This window comes from Camelina sativa, chromosome 6 (genome assembly GCF_000633955.1).
Source record: "Camelina sativa cultivar DH55 chromosome 6, Cs, whole genome shotgun sequence".
NCBI lineage: Eukaryota > Viridiplantae > Streptophyta > Magnoliopsida > Brassicales > Brassicaceae > Camelina > Camelina sativa.
Genome location: NC_025690.1, coordinates 8,065,723 through 8,079,161, shown reverse-complemented (window position 1 = coordinate 8,079,161; position 13,439 = coordinate 8,065,723). Strand labels below are relative to the sequence as shown.

The 13,439-nt window shown below is 37.7% G+C and overlaps 3 protein-coding genes across 3 annotated transcripts in view; 1 reads left to right on the top strand and 2 right to left on the bottom strand.

Annotated features, from left to right (window-relative positions):
• LOC104790647 (vacuolar iron transporter homolog 4-like) lies at nucleotides 4,023-4,622 on the bottom strand. Its single transcript, XM_010516426.1, has one exon. The coding sequence runs from the start codon at nucleotides 4,620-4,622 to the stop codon at nucleotides 4,023-4,025; it is 600 nt and encodes a 199-aa protein (XP_010514728.1).
• Nucleotides 6,599-7,501, bottom strand: LOC104790645 (vacuolar iron transporter homolog 3). The gene has a single exon (XM_010516425.2). It carries the CDS (start codon nucleotides 7,362-7,364, stop codon nucleotides 6,756-6,758), a length of 609 nt encoding a protein of 202 aa, XP_010514727.1. The 5' UTR covers nucleotides 7,365-7,501; the 3' UTR covers nucleotides 6,599-6,755.
• Nucleotides 10,058-13,439, top strand: part of LOC104790644 — an 8,378-nt gene continuing 4,996 nt past the window's right edge. The window contains exons 1-6 of the mRNA XM_010516424.2: nucleotides 10,058-10,544; nucleotides 10,803-11,504; nucleotides 11,948-12,145; nucleotides 12,231-12,542; nucleotides 13,145-13,272; nucleotides 13,349-13,438. Of these exons, the coding sequence (XP_010514726.1) occupies nucleotides 10,383-10,544; nucleotides 10,803-11,504; nucleotides 11,948-12,145; nucleotides 12,231-12,542; nucleotides 13,145-13,272; nucleotides 13,349-13,438 (1,592 nt within the window). The 5' untranslated portion in view covers nucleotides 10,058-10,382. The remainder of the gene's footprint in view (nucleotides 10,545-10,802; nucleotides 11,505-11,947; nucleotides 12,146-12,230; nucleotides 12,543-13,144; nucleotides 13,273-13,348; nucleotide 13,439) is intronic.

Below are 13,439 nucleotides of genomic sequence, written 5' to 3'. Positions count from 1 at the left end.
ACTAATCTCCTCAAGAAAGGAAAATTCTGTTGGGACGACGACGCCAGATGCGCGTTCGCTGCTCTCTAAACCGCGATGACCACTACACCAAATCTTGCCCTACCAGATTTTGATGCCACCTTCATCATACAAACTAATGCTTCCGGGGAAGGTATTGGCGTCATTCTTTCCCAACACGGTAAGCCATCGCTTTTATGAGTCTCTCTCTTGGCATTGCAAAGCAGAGCTGGTCAACCTATGCTCGTGAGATGCTCGCTATAGTCATCGCCATTCGACTTTGGCGGCCTTATCTCATGGGTCGTCACTTCGTCATTCAAACGGATCAGCTAAGCTTGTGTTTCCTTTTGGAGCAACAGATCCTCACATCCGAATAGCAGAAATGGGTTAGTAAACTGGCTGGCTATGATTACGAAATTGTGTACAAGCCAGGATCTGCTAACGCCGTTGCAGACGCGTTGTCCCGCCGTACCAACAGTCCGACTCTGAACGCGATCTTTGTTCAGACTTCTAGTCTTTGGGATAATCTCCGCCGGGTTGCTCAATCCGATCCTTACATGCTCAAAAGTGGTAAAGCAATGGATCTCCACCTAGGCCGCCCCTTTGCGTGGAAGTCGGGTCTTCTCTGCTATAACAACCGGGTAGTAATTCCACCCCATTCGTCTTTTATTCCATTATTGCTCCAGGAGTTCCATGACTCTCATTCCGGTGGTCACTCGGGGGCTCTAAGGACCTTCAAACGCCTTGCTCAACAGTATTACTGGCCGCGTATGTACCGCACGGTTCAAGACTATGTCGCGGCCTGTGACACATGTCAGCGCACAAAGGCTACAACTCTTTCCCCGGCGGGTTTGCTTCAACCACTCCCAATTCCGAATCGTGTGTGGGAAGACATCTCCATGGATTTCATAGACGACTTACCACGATCCGATCACCACACCTCCATCATGGTGGTTGTCGACCGTCTCACCAAATCCGCCCACCTGGTGCCACTTTCACACCCATACACATCCGCTACAGCGGCCGCCAAGTTTGTTGCTCACATAGTTAAGCTTCATGGCTTCCCGCGTTCTATTGTAAGTGATCGTGACCCTGTTTTTTTCAGCAAACTATGGCAGGAGTTTTGGCGTTTAGCAGGCACCAAACTGCGAATGTCAACCGCCTACCATCCGCAAACTGATGGGCAGACAGAGGTCGTCAACCGTTGCATCGAGCAGTTTCTTTGATGCTTTACTCACCACCGACCTCGTCAATGGAGTTCTCTTTTACCATGGGCCGAATATTGGTACAATACCACCTACCACATCTCCACTGGTATGACACCATTCCAGGCGCTTTATGGTCGGTCACCACCGGTTTTTCCAGCCTACGAGGTTGGGTCCACGATCATGGATGAACTCGCGGAGCAGCTCATGTCCCGTGACGAGGTAATCAATGATCTCAAGGCTTCTCTCGCCAAGTCGGTTAGTAAAATGAAGCAGGTAGCCGATGGCAAGCGTCATGATGTCCAACTCCACAAAGGTGATTGGGTATATCTGCGCCTTCAACCACACCGACAACAATCAGTGTTCCGTCGCACATCGAAGAAGCTTGCCACACGATACTATGGGCCATTCAAAATTTTGGAAAAAATTGGACCGGTCGCGTATCGTCTTCTGTTACCGGATGGGGCCTGCATTCACCCTGTCTTTCACGTGTCCTTGCTCAAGCAGCATATTGGAGCTGACACCCCGGTCGCCGGCACCCTTCCGCCACTGCGCAACAATGGCATCTTAAAGCTCCGGCCTAATTGTGTCCTTCGTCACCGCCAGTCCACCGAAGGTCAGAAAGTGCTCCAAGAAGTTCTCATTCTGTGGCAAGATTTACCGGAAGAGGATGCCACTTGGGAGGACCTGTCGCAGATACAGAAGAGTTTTCCGACTCTGAACCTTGAGGACAAGGTTCTCAATTACGACGGGGGTATTGATGAATACCAAAGTGTGGAGCTCGATGATGAAGAGGTTGGACTTGCTGCTGGGCCGCAACCAAGGAGGAAGTCAACAAGGGCCCGTAAGCCCAACAAGAGGTTTTTGGATTGAAGAGACGAGGTCTCTGTTTTTCGTTGTTCTGCAAATAATGGGAAGTGGTCTTCGTGATTGTTAGGATCCATTCTCCACCTTTCCAAGATTCCTGTTTTGTAGGAGGGTGAATCCTCCATTATTTTGTATTCGTTCCCTTATTTAAGAAATAAAAAAGCTAAAAAGAAGCAATATCAATTGCCCAAAAATCGAGTCTTGTTCTTGTTTACAAAGTTGTTCTTGTTCTTGTTACTAAGGTTGTGATACGACGAGGTCACAGCTAACAGGATCATACTTTGTCATGCCTTGAATCTTGAGTGTAAACAGCATTTCTAACATAAATATATCATTCAGAGGTCTTCAGGGGGATCCGTGAGCTAGTAAGCTTTTGTTTTCAGTTTCCAAAGGTCTTCTTATACCACTTAACCAAGAAAATCTCACCAAGTGTTCGCTCCTGCAGCATGAATCCATAAGCTTGTGTTCTGCTTTTTGTCAGTTTGGGAAGATTTGGAACCGCAGCCTCTGAAACTTGGGATTGGGATTGGCATTGTGGAGATCCAGTGAGGTGTCAAACATGCCATCTTTCTCGTGAAACAGAAGTGCAGAGGAGAGAAGAAGCAGGGGTTGTCAGTTCTGATGTTGGTCCACTCGGAGCGGTTCTAAGGTCCCAAGAACGTGATAGCCCACAAGAAGATGAGGTTGGTGACAATTTGGAAACTGACAAGAGGAACCAGCGGAATGTGTTTTGGCTTTTCTTTTTTTTTTGTAAATAAAACAACTGGTCAAACTTTATCCTCCAAACCAGTCCAGCTTAAATCCTACATTTTCATGTTTGTCAGAGTAGTTTTTGCATTAGACAAAGATCATGTTGGAGATTTCCTTAGGTGACTGGTGCAGAGTCTCAGTCAAGTTTAAGTAGGACAGTCATGTACACTGTCTTCAAAGATTAATTGGTTCTTTACACTGAACTTCTTATACAATTTGCAGGCACCAACAATGAACTGTTTAGAACTAATCTTATGAACTTGCAGAGAGGAGAAATTCTTAATCACCCAAGTGAACTGTTATCAAATTGGTTCTCCATTGATCTAGATGAAGAGTCCTGGCAATCAATCTACCAGAATATGAATCACCAGCTACGAGCTTGTAACTGGTCGGGTTCCCTAACTACCATCGCCAGTTAACTTGATCTGGGCATCTTTCTCAGTCTTGGCTACATATTGTTGTTGACCAACCCGTCAATTTCCATGTCTAGATTAAAGGATATGAAATGCTCATTTCTGAGAGCAGTGGTCCAGAGTCATCTTCTTTCTCACCCAAGTCTTGTACGTTCTCATAAGCCTTCCCTTTCACTATCAACATCCCCGAGGCTGTGTGAGTGTGACCTATATATTTATGATATTTTCATCATTTCATTGATTGAGAATTCTATTAAGAGAACATACATATATAATGCCCGTTACTCCCTTATCTGTCTGTATCCAAATTACATTTTCGTAAGGACCGTTTCTTCGTAACATAACATGTATTATGTGAACAAAATTAGTGATGTGTTACATCTGTACCGGCTAATGTCACCCGCATAGCTTTTCAACAAGTCATGTTTGGCTGACGGATTGGAATGCCTTGAGGAGAAGCGAAGAAACCGTCAATGTAGTAAGCATTTCGAGGGCAGTCGTACGTTAAGCATCCGTATGTAAGTACCAACCTTCCTTTGCATCCATTATTTAATTTACTCGTATGAACAACTCCGATGCAAAACCTTTGTACATCACACTTCTTGCTTCTACCTCAACAACTTGGGTTTTCTTGGATCTTAGATGACTAGATAATTTATAATTGTGACGTCTGTCTTTGATTGTTTTTATTATATTGTAACTTTGACCAAATCTTTTTCCCCAGTTTATTGAGTTGAATGGAACATTATTAACTTGTGTTTGGTTACATAAATAAACATAGACATACATATCAGAGAGCATGTAACCCAACGATTTTTGTAAAACCAAAGGTAATAGCCATAGCTAACCATCCACCAATCAAAACCCTAAGTGATGACTTAATCGCCGGTGCTTTCCCCAATACCGCTCCTAACCATCCAAACACCACTAACGCCAACGTGACCGCCGCCAAAATCACTCCAATCCTCACTTTATACTCTTTCACAAACGTAGCCGCCAATAACGGTACAATCCCTCCTATAGAAAACGCTAACGCAGACGCCACAGCCGCTTGCGTCGGGCTAGGAAGCTTCTCTTTCTCTGTATCTCCTTCTCCTCCACTCTCTCTCTTCATCTGAGCCTTCTCTTTGTCGTACTGAGAGTAAACTGAGACAAACTCTCCGATCGCCATGCTACATGCTCCGGCCACTAAACCAGCAAAACCGGTCAAGAGCATGATTTTGACGTCTTGCTTCACTGCACCAACACCCATCATAAGTGCAGCCGTCGAGACAAGACCGTCGTTGGCACCTAGCACGGCGGCTCTTAGCCATTGAGCTCTTTTGGAGTAGTCAAAAGCCATTTCTTCATCTTTCTCTACGTCCAGGTTCACGTTGTTGTGTGATTCCATGGTTGGATCTTTGTTAAATGAGAAAGAGTAGAAATATTGGTGAAGTGTGGAGAACACACGCCTAGGATAACTTGTATTTATGGAGAAATTTTGTTTGAGTATTTGTTTTTTTTGTTGTTGTTGTTATTTTGTTATTTTTTGGTACTTTATATTTTTTACTATATTGTAAAACAAAAATGTGGACTAGAGAATCTTCACCAGATTTCCTCTTATCTCTGATTGTAATTCTATTCTAACTTTGAGTTTTACTTACCAAAACAATTATGAGGCTAGCTGTTAATTATTTGTTTTCCTATATCAAGTATTCATTTTTTTTTTGACAGCTTGTATAATACTCCCTCTGTTCCCATTATTAATTCAATTTTTAGGATTAGTAAATACACATATGAAGAAAATATATTAAAAACTGATTTTAAGTTCATCATTTCGATTTTGAATAATGTAGAATTATAATGATTATAATCCAAGAAGGCACAATTGAATTTCTAAAACTATCAATTCAGTCAAACATATAAATTTTAATGAATGTAAGCAATTTATTATAAATGTTGAACTAATAACACATGATTTTAATACAATCTGTATAATTCAAGATTGAATAAGAGTAAAGTTTTCAAAAAGTTCTAAAATCACAAAACCAATAACACTTTGTTAAATTGATTATTTAAATAATACTCTCTATCTACCTATAACCTCAACAAGTGTAAATGATGGTACCTATGGTTGATTGAGAAAAATTGATTTCAAATAAATAAAAAATTTATAGCATTCAACTCAATCTTTTATGAAATAGTAAATGAATGAGTTTTTTAAGTTGAATGGGTTGAAATCATTTTCCAGTTTATTCTTCTCAGGTAGTAAAAAATTATATGAATGTTCATTCACTTTTAAACTTTGTAATTTCTATCAACCATTTACACCCAACATGTATACTTCAAAAAGAAAGTATTAGCCTATTATAACTGCTATGTGATTAGGATAATCAAATCATCCCAAGATACAGATATAGTTTCACTAGTAATTAATTTTCATTGTAGACACACCCTACTAAAACTCTTCGTACTTGAAAGTATTAGCCTATTATAAAAGTATTAAAAAGGCTTTTTGAATCCTTTCAGTTTTTGGTCCAGCTTTAGTAGTGATTTCGTAATATATCATACATGAAATTGATTTAACTGATCGACCACGCTCATGAACATGTGATTTAAGAATTTACATACAAAAATCTAAAAGGGAATTAATAGATCTCGAGTGACACAATATCAAGAATTCAGTTTATCCAAATTATGGTATAGGTTTACAAATTGATGAGCCATTTGCACGTACTTATTGTTTCTGGTATTTTCTAGAAATTAATTTCATATATAACACTTGTTTTCTTATCATATTTGTTAGATTTAGGACACAAACAATCTCTTATATTCCTAAAGTTTTTGGCTTGTTTTAAGTTGCTTTTTTTTTTCTTAACATCTAGGTGCTTGCTTTAGTTCAAATCTTCTAGTACGCACTGTCCCTATTTTAAATCTCGATTTTACTTCAATCAATTCATTACTTAATTTAACAAAATGACTCATAACAAAAAAAATTGATTTACAAAAGGAATTGCTTTTTCTTGTTATATAACACTTTGTTACAAAATTTTGACTATACAAGAATGTACATTATAGGGTACCAAGGGAGACGCATGAAAAACTTTGTGGTGGAACAAGAAAAAGTTATATTTTAGCCAAATTTGGTTTGAGATAGATATGTGATTTGAATAGTTGTACTCAATTCAAAGTCTCATTGATTGAGGAATGTTAAAATAAATTACAGGTTGATTTCGTGTAGAGTCTAAAAGCATATTAGGTAGGTTTAACTTCTACTTCTAGTGATCATAAAGTTGATGAGCTAAAATATGCAAATCATATATATGAGTTTTAAATAATAACATGTTATTTATTTGATTTAAAATTTCATTGATGAATTCATGAGAGTAACTATATTTGTAAATTTATTAGATTGTAAAGGGAAATCATCTAGAGATTAACACTAGACATTTTTTGTTTTCTAACAGTTTATTGACTTCAAGCATGTAACATAGAAACATGAAGAAGCATTTGGTCACACATGCATGTCTGTAAACACACACAGTTACGCATACATATGGCCACGCGACCCAATGAGTTTTGTAAAACCAAAGGTAATGGCCATAGCTAACCATCCACCAATCAAAACCCTAAGCGACGACTTAATCACCGGTGCTTTCCCCAAAACCGCTCCTAACCATCCGAACATCACTAACGCCAACGTAACCGCCGCTACTATCACACCAATCCTCACTTTGTACTCTTTCACAAACGCAGCCCCCAACAACGGCACAACCGCCCCGAGAGAAAACGCTAACGCTGACGCCGCAGCCGCTTGCGTCGGGCTAGGAAGCTTCTCTTTCTCTACCTCTCCTCCTCCTCCGCTCTCTCTCTTCATCTGAGCCTTCTCTATGTCGTACTGAGAGTAAACGGAGACAAACTCTCCGATCGCCATGCTACAAGCTCCGGCCACTAAACCGGCAAAACCGGTTAAGATCATGATTTTGACGTCTTGCTTCACCGCACCAACACCCATCATAAGTGAAGCCGTCGAGACAAGACCGTCGTTTGCACCAAGAACGGCGGCTCGTAGCCATTGAGCTCGTTTGGAGTAGTCGAAAGCCTTTTCTTGATCTTTCTCCATGTCAAGGTTCAAGGTGTTGTGAGATTCCATGGTTTGGATCTTCGTTAGATTAATTAGAAAGAGTTAAAATGGAAGTGAGGAATATCTGTGAAGTGTGGAGAACACACGCCTACGTTGAGCTCTATTTATGGAGAGATTTTGTAATTGAGTATAATAATTCTTACGGACGAAAAAATAATTATGTGGTGGAGTCGATAATATTAATGTGGTGGGGCATCATCATCACTAACATAAACACCTGTGACTTATATATATATTTGAAAATTTGTTGGACTAAAACCCACTTGTTTTTGTCTTATTTCTTTGATTCATAATTTTTCAAACCTTGGAATTGGAATTAAGCACTACGTGTAGTTTTAGAAACATAAATGAAGTGGTAACGGCTGGTCTATTGAGGATCCTTTTGATCCAGCAATTAGAGTCGTGTGCCAGTGAAAATTATAAACAAAAAAGTTAATAGCTAAATAACATAAACATGTATAACTTTATATATTTTTTTTCATAATACAAAAAGATAAAAAAAAAAATAGATGGATTGCTAAACTGGAAAGCACTGACAAATAAATTATAGAAAAATAAATTAAGAGAAAAAGTTGANAAAAAAAAAAAAAAAAAAAAGAGGGACGAGTGTGGTTAGATTCCACACCAATAGCACCACACTTCACCATCGTGATTAAATTAATCACTTGTAACACACACATTCACATCTAAGTCTACGTCTACGTGTTATTTTTCTTCATATATATGCACGCATACGTATTCGCCTACGTGTTCTAAACAGATTATTGTATTTACTGATTTATCTATTTAGACCCGTATATTCCCACGTGCCATAGACCAAGACATTTTATATGATTCCCTCCCAAACGTCGGTTCGAACTAGCGACCTCTAAACTTTGCTAAAAAATCTTTATCAGTTGAAATATCGACACTTGGTTGTTACCCTAATATTACACACAAGTATATACTGTAATAGATTGGTTACGTATACACAAGTGTTTAATTATTTGTTTTTTTGGTGGTTAAAATCTATTTTTGCCATTGTCATTTTCTTCAACTTATGTCATTACACATTAGTATTATGGTATTACCGCTTTATTCTTCTTATGCCTCTAATAATATTTTAGAATTAATTTCATTTTAGTTTACATAATTAATTTTATTTTTACATACTCAAAGATGATATACTACATAGACAACAATTATTATGTAAATTTATGAAGTGTATTGAATCTAGTATTTCATATAATTTGAGTAGGCATGTCAATTAGGGCCAAAGCTCGTAGGCTGGCCTGGGCCGGTCCAGAACGGACTTAAAAATATATGTCTAGAAAAAACGAGCCTTTCGGATTCAGCTCGTTTGAGCTATAAGGTTTTTTGGGCTTAACCCGACCGAGCTCGGATCAGCCCAAAAAGCCTTTTAACAAATATATTTATACTTTTTTTGTTAATATTTTTATTTGATTGCAATATTTGATTAATGATTTATTGTAAATAAAGTTTAAAACTCTAATCATAGTTTTCATATTTACTTAATGATCATCAGACCATGCTTAATACTTTTAAAATTTTTATCTATGATATTTTATATGAATTATATATTGTTTTATTTGGTTAAAGTATATAATTTTATTTAGTTTTAATTTTTTTCTTTTAAATTGAGTTGGTTGTAGTGAATATAGATGAGTTATTAAAATTTGATTGATTTGTTTTACAGTGCATCTTTAAACAATGTTTTTAAGACTTTTATAAGTTTGAATCATTGATCTGTAAGATAAACCCGAAAAAGTCTGAAAAGCCTTGTAACCCTGTTGGGGTCAGGCTCGGGCTTTGAAATATAGGCTCGGAAATATTTCGGGCCGGGCTCAAACATATGCGGGCTTTACGGGTTTCGGGCCAGGCCGGGCTGGCCAGCACGATTGACACTCCTAGATCTGAGCTTTAATAAAATTTTATATGATTTAATGATTTTAAGGAAGTTGATATGATTTATTATAAAATCCTTTCAAATCTTATCTAAAACTGTGATATTTGAATTATCTTTGACTAATTAAATCCTCTCAAATCTTTCTAATCATCAGTATATTTTCAATAACAATGGATTTTAAAGTATATTTTTTTAAATCATTAGTTCAATAACATTGAAGTTCATTAGACTTATTAAAATTCATGATTGAATAACATATAATTTATAAATTTTAAACCAATCACTTAAAATGCTAAATTCAATACACCCTCCTTAATTTGTGATTTAGCCACCATTTAATCACCTATTTATGTCAATATAATGTCCATATGAAAGGTACATACTAACCATATAAAATAGATATTTTTGGTCATTTGGGAGAAAGTTTAGTGACTTATTTTAATAAAACAAATTAATTGTTAAAGTTATATATATTTTTTACTTTGATAAAAATATAATATTACAACATTATAATTTGATAAAATGCATATATTAAACATAAAATGTATATAAAAACATTAAAAAAGGAAAAAAAATTGCATAACTTTAATGCTGATGAAGAAAACTGTAAAAATCTAACTTTGTCATAAATAAAAATAACTATTTTTGTACCGGTACAATGCAGTATAAAAATCTAACGTTTAGTTCGATGCAGAAGATTTAGACCAATTCTTTTTAGTTCATGTATGAATCGTCACCAAAGAATGTAGACAATTTGGAGCTTTGGACAATCAATCATCCCTCACTTAGAAAAACAAAAAAAAAAATATCAGTTAAACCCATTGGGCCCAAATGTTCTTCATCGACAACACTCTCTCTGTATTTCAAAATCTTCACTTTTGTTTGCTTCCTCCTCCTCCTCCTCCTCCTCCTTCCACTGCGTGTGTGCGTGAAGCTCATCATACTCAGCTTTTGTGCTTCTGGGTATTTTACGGTTCTCTTGTTTCGGAATCACAATGACGAAAGATCTCTGCTTTTTTGGATTCGAGAAGCGACTCGACGAAACCCTTTGCCGTTGAAACCATTCCGGCCAAGTTTAAAGTTCTGTGATTGGGAGTGAGAGACTGGGAGAAGTAATAATAATGCCGGTAGTGGCGACGACCCTCGTTTCGCTTCTGGAGAAGCTTCAAGTGGAGGAGCCGTACCTTCCTCCGCGAAGTTGGGAATCTTTACCTTCTGAGAGTGGTCGATCTCTTCCTCCAAGTCGTGCTTCTGCTACTCCTTCGTCTTCTTCCTCTGTCTCTGTAAGTTTAGTACTTGTGAAAAAGAGAGCAACTTGCGTTAGAGTATCAAATCTGTTTCTTTCTATTATCTCTGTGGCTTGGATCGGATACCCTAATTGTGGATTTGGGAAAGTTTCAATTTTTATGAGTTACTTTAGAATCGATCTAGGTTTTTAATTGAGATAGATACATATCTAGTCCTTTCATAATCTAGCTCTTTCCATCAAGTGGTGCGTAATTGAAACTATTTCTTTGCTTACATTTTGTTTCTTGTCATAGGAATCAAGCTTGGTCAGGTTGGCCCTTAATGCTCTGCAAGGTGTTGAATCTTCTCTTATTAGCATAGAACAGCTCTCTTCTGCATTATGCTCTGAACCAGCTGACAGGACCCACCACAAAATTCCGAGCTTGTGGCATCGCTTGTCAAGCACTGATGCGCTGGGACAGATTCTTAGAAACATAGGCTGCTTTGGTTCTTTGGTTTTTCTTCTCCACAAGTTCATAGACTATTTCACAAGTTTGAATTTCGATGTGGAAACAGCTGGTCAGGGACAGGGGAGCTATAAAATTGGTGAAAATGAAGAAGCCAATAACAAGATCTGCTATACTCTTGTTAATCAGGCTTTTGCCATTGCTGTGAGAAAGGTCCTAGAAGGCTATATATCTGGACTGGATACATTATGTGCATCTATAGAACTGAGGCGTTCATCAAACATGGTTGATGGGTCTGACCATGGTTCGTCTTGGTTAGGCTGCCTTAAAAACGTCGTTCATCCAAATATAACATTATTGGAAGTTTTTCTGCATACTAGAGAGTTACGAACACAGATTGAAGCTCTAGCGAACATATGTTATTTGTATGATATATCCCTATCTTATTGTACCTCTCCTTGGGAATGTTTGATTAAGGAAGCCACCACGCGATTTCATGGGTTCTACAGAGGAAGCGACCTGCTTACTTACTTATATTCCCAACTACAGGTCAGGCTACGCTATGTTCCCCGTTTAGTATTTGTCCTCATTTTTCCTCTCATGACGCACATCGTTATTTGTTAATGTAGCCTAGAGGCACCTTCCGTTTAAGTTGTTTCCAGTTCACGTTTAAGTGATGGTTACTTTGTGTCTTTAAATTTTGCATCTCTGTACTCTACTCTCTAAAGTTTGCATTTTTGTTACTGCTGTCTATACATATTGTAAAGAAATTTGAAAGAATATCAGTACGTGGCATTTAAATAATTATATGCACCTTGTGATGTGGACCATTTGATATGGTGATTATAGCTGCAAATTATGTTTAAAAGGAAGTGATATACATAAACTGACGAGTCTGAAACTTGCACTCTCTTAAGCTATATGTACTGAGCCAGGATCTTGTACAGTTTATATTTTTTTCTGACTATTTTTCCCGCCATGTTCTGTTGTAGGTTGCTGATCCTGCTCATAGTGCTATGCTTAAGTTTTTGTTCCTTAAAACATGTGAGCCATATTGTGAGTTTATAAGATCTTGGATATATAAAGCCGAACTTAACGATCCTCACAAGGAGTTCATGGTGGAATGTGTCAGTCAACCAACATCTTTTTCTTGGAATAAGCCTGGAATATCCCCATTGGAAAGCGTGAGGGTAATATTTTCTTTGCGTTTACTGCATTTTTGATTTTTGTATCTTTAAACCATTGGCATCAGATTCTTCCTTTTCTGCAACCTAGGAGCGAGAAGGAGGGCTTGTTCCATGTTTCTTGAACGGCGTATTGGTACCTATACTAAGGGCTGGTCAACAGCTTCAAGTAATTACAAAACTTCTTGAACTGTGTAATCTTCCTGCATCTAGACACAAAAATTACACAGACCTTCTTCCCTGCTGGACATATTATTCTACCACTAGTCCAGGGTACCCATCTCCATTAATTTTCAGCAAATTACATATAGAAGTGATGATAAAGAAAAGAGACAATTACTACAAAGGGATGCTGGAAAAACTTGGTGACTTTTCGACAAAGTTTGAACTGTTTCCTGGGCAGGTATCATGCATCTTTTGATTTTTATTTACCAATATTAGCGCTTGATCTCTTCTTTTTGTTTCTGAAGCTTTGGTCGTTTTTGTTTGTGTCGGATTGTACTCTCTCATTGCTATGCCAGTTCTAACTTCACTCGTTTTATAGGCCATAGGTGATTTTACTCTTGTGAACCCAATTTTTCCCTAGGTAATTTTAATATCCTACTAATAGTACAGTTGAAACCTTGTTTTAATGTCCTGAATGACATCAAATATCTATTTTCGAACCTACATTATAAATTATAATATGAAAATCAACATCATGGAGTCTCTCTCATACAGTAGCTTGCAGATGTCTTGGTTTAACAAGACCTAAAAGTGCATGTACGGAAAATCTTAAATGCCTGGTACATAGTGTCAGTTTTGCGATACACGTAAGCATTCCTTCATATTCCACCATTCAGCATTGTAGAAGCATCTCATTCTCTGGTTTTATTGACTGTGAGCTGACGATGCAAGTGATTTATATAGGGACCTTATATGCTATCCTTTTTTCTTTTTTGTATTTGGAGCTAACGAGAAGTTACTTCTTTTCAATCCTACCTTGTTTTGACATTTTAATTTTAGGTTCCTGGAGCAATATCTTTACTACCCATTTCCTATGGCAGTGGAGAAGAAATTCAGAAAAGTTCTCTTGATTTCACACTGGATGATAGTTTCTTAAGTCCTTCAACAGTGGCAATAGACTTGAGCAGGTGTTTTTCCTGATTCTATTTATCATTAACCCCAGCCTGCTGAACGTGAATTGATGACATTTTCTTGGGATTTCAGGGACCAGAGTGGTTCGGATTCGGATGACCAGAATATAGAAGACAGATGGTTTTCAGATATAGATGCGTCATGCTCATCTGAATGTTCATCG

Bases quoted from the DNA above. Each gene is read 5' to 3' on its own strand.
- LOC104790647 (XM_010516426.1), bottom strand. From the start codon at position 4,622: ATGGAATCACACAACAACGTGAACCTGGACGTAGAGAAAGATGAAGAA.
- LOC104790645 (XM_010516425.2), bottom strand. From the start codon at position 7,364: ATGGAATCTCACAACACCTTGAACCTTGACATGGAGAAAGATCAAGAA.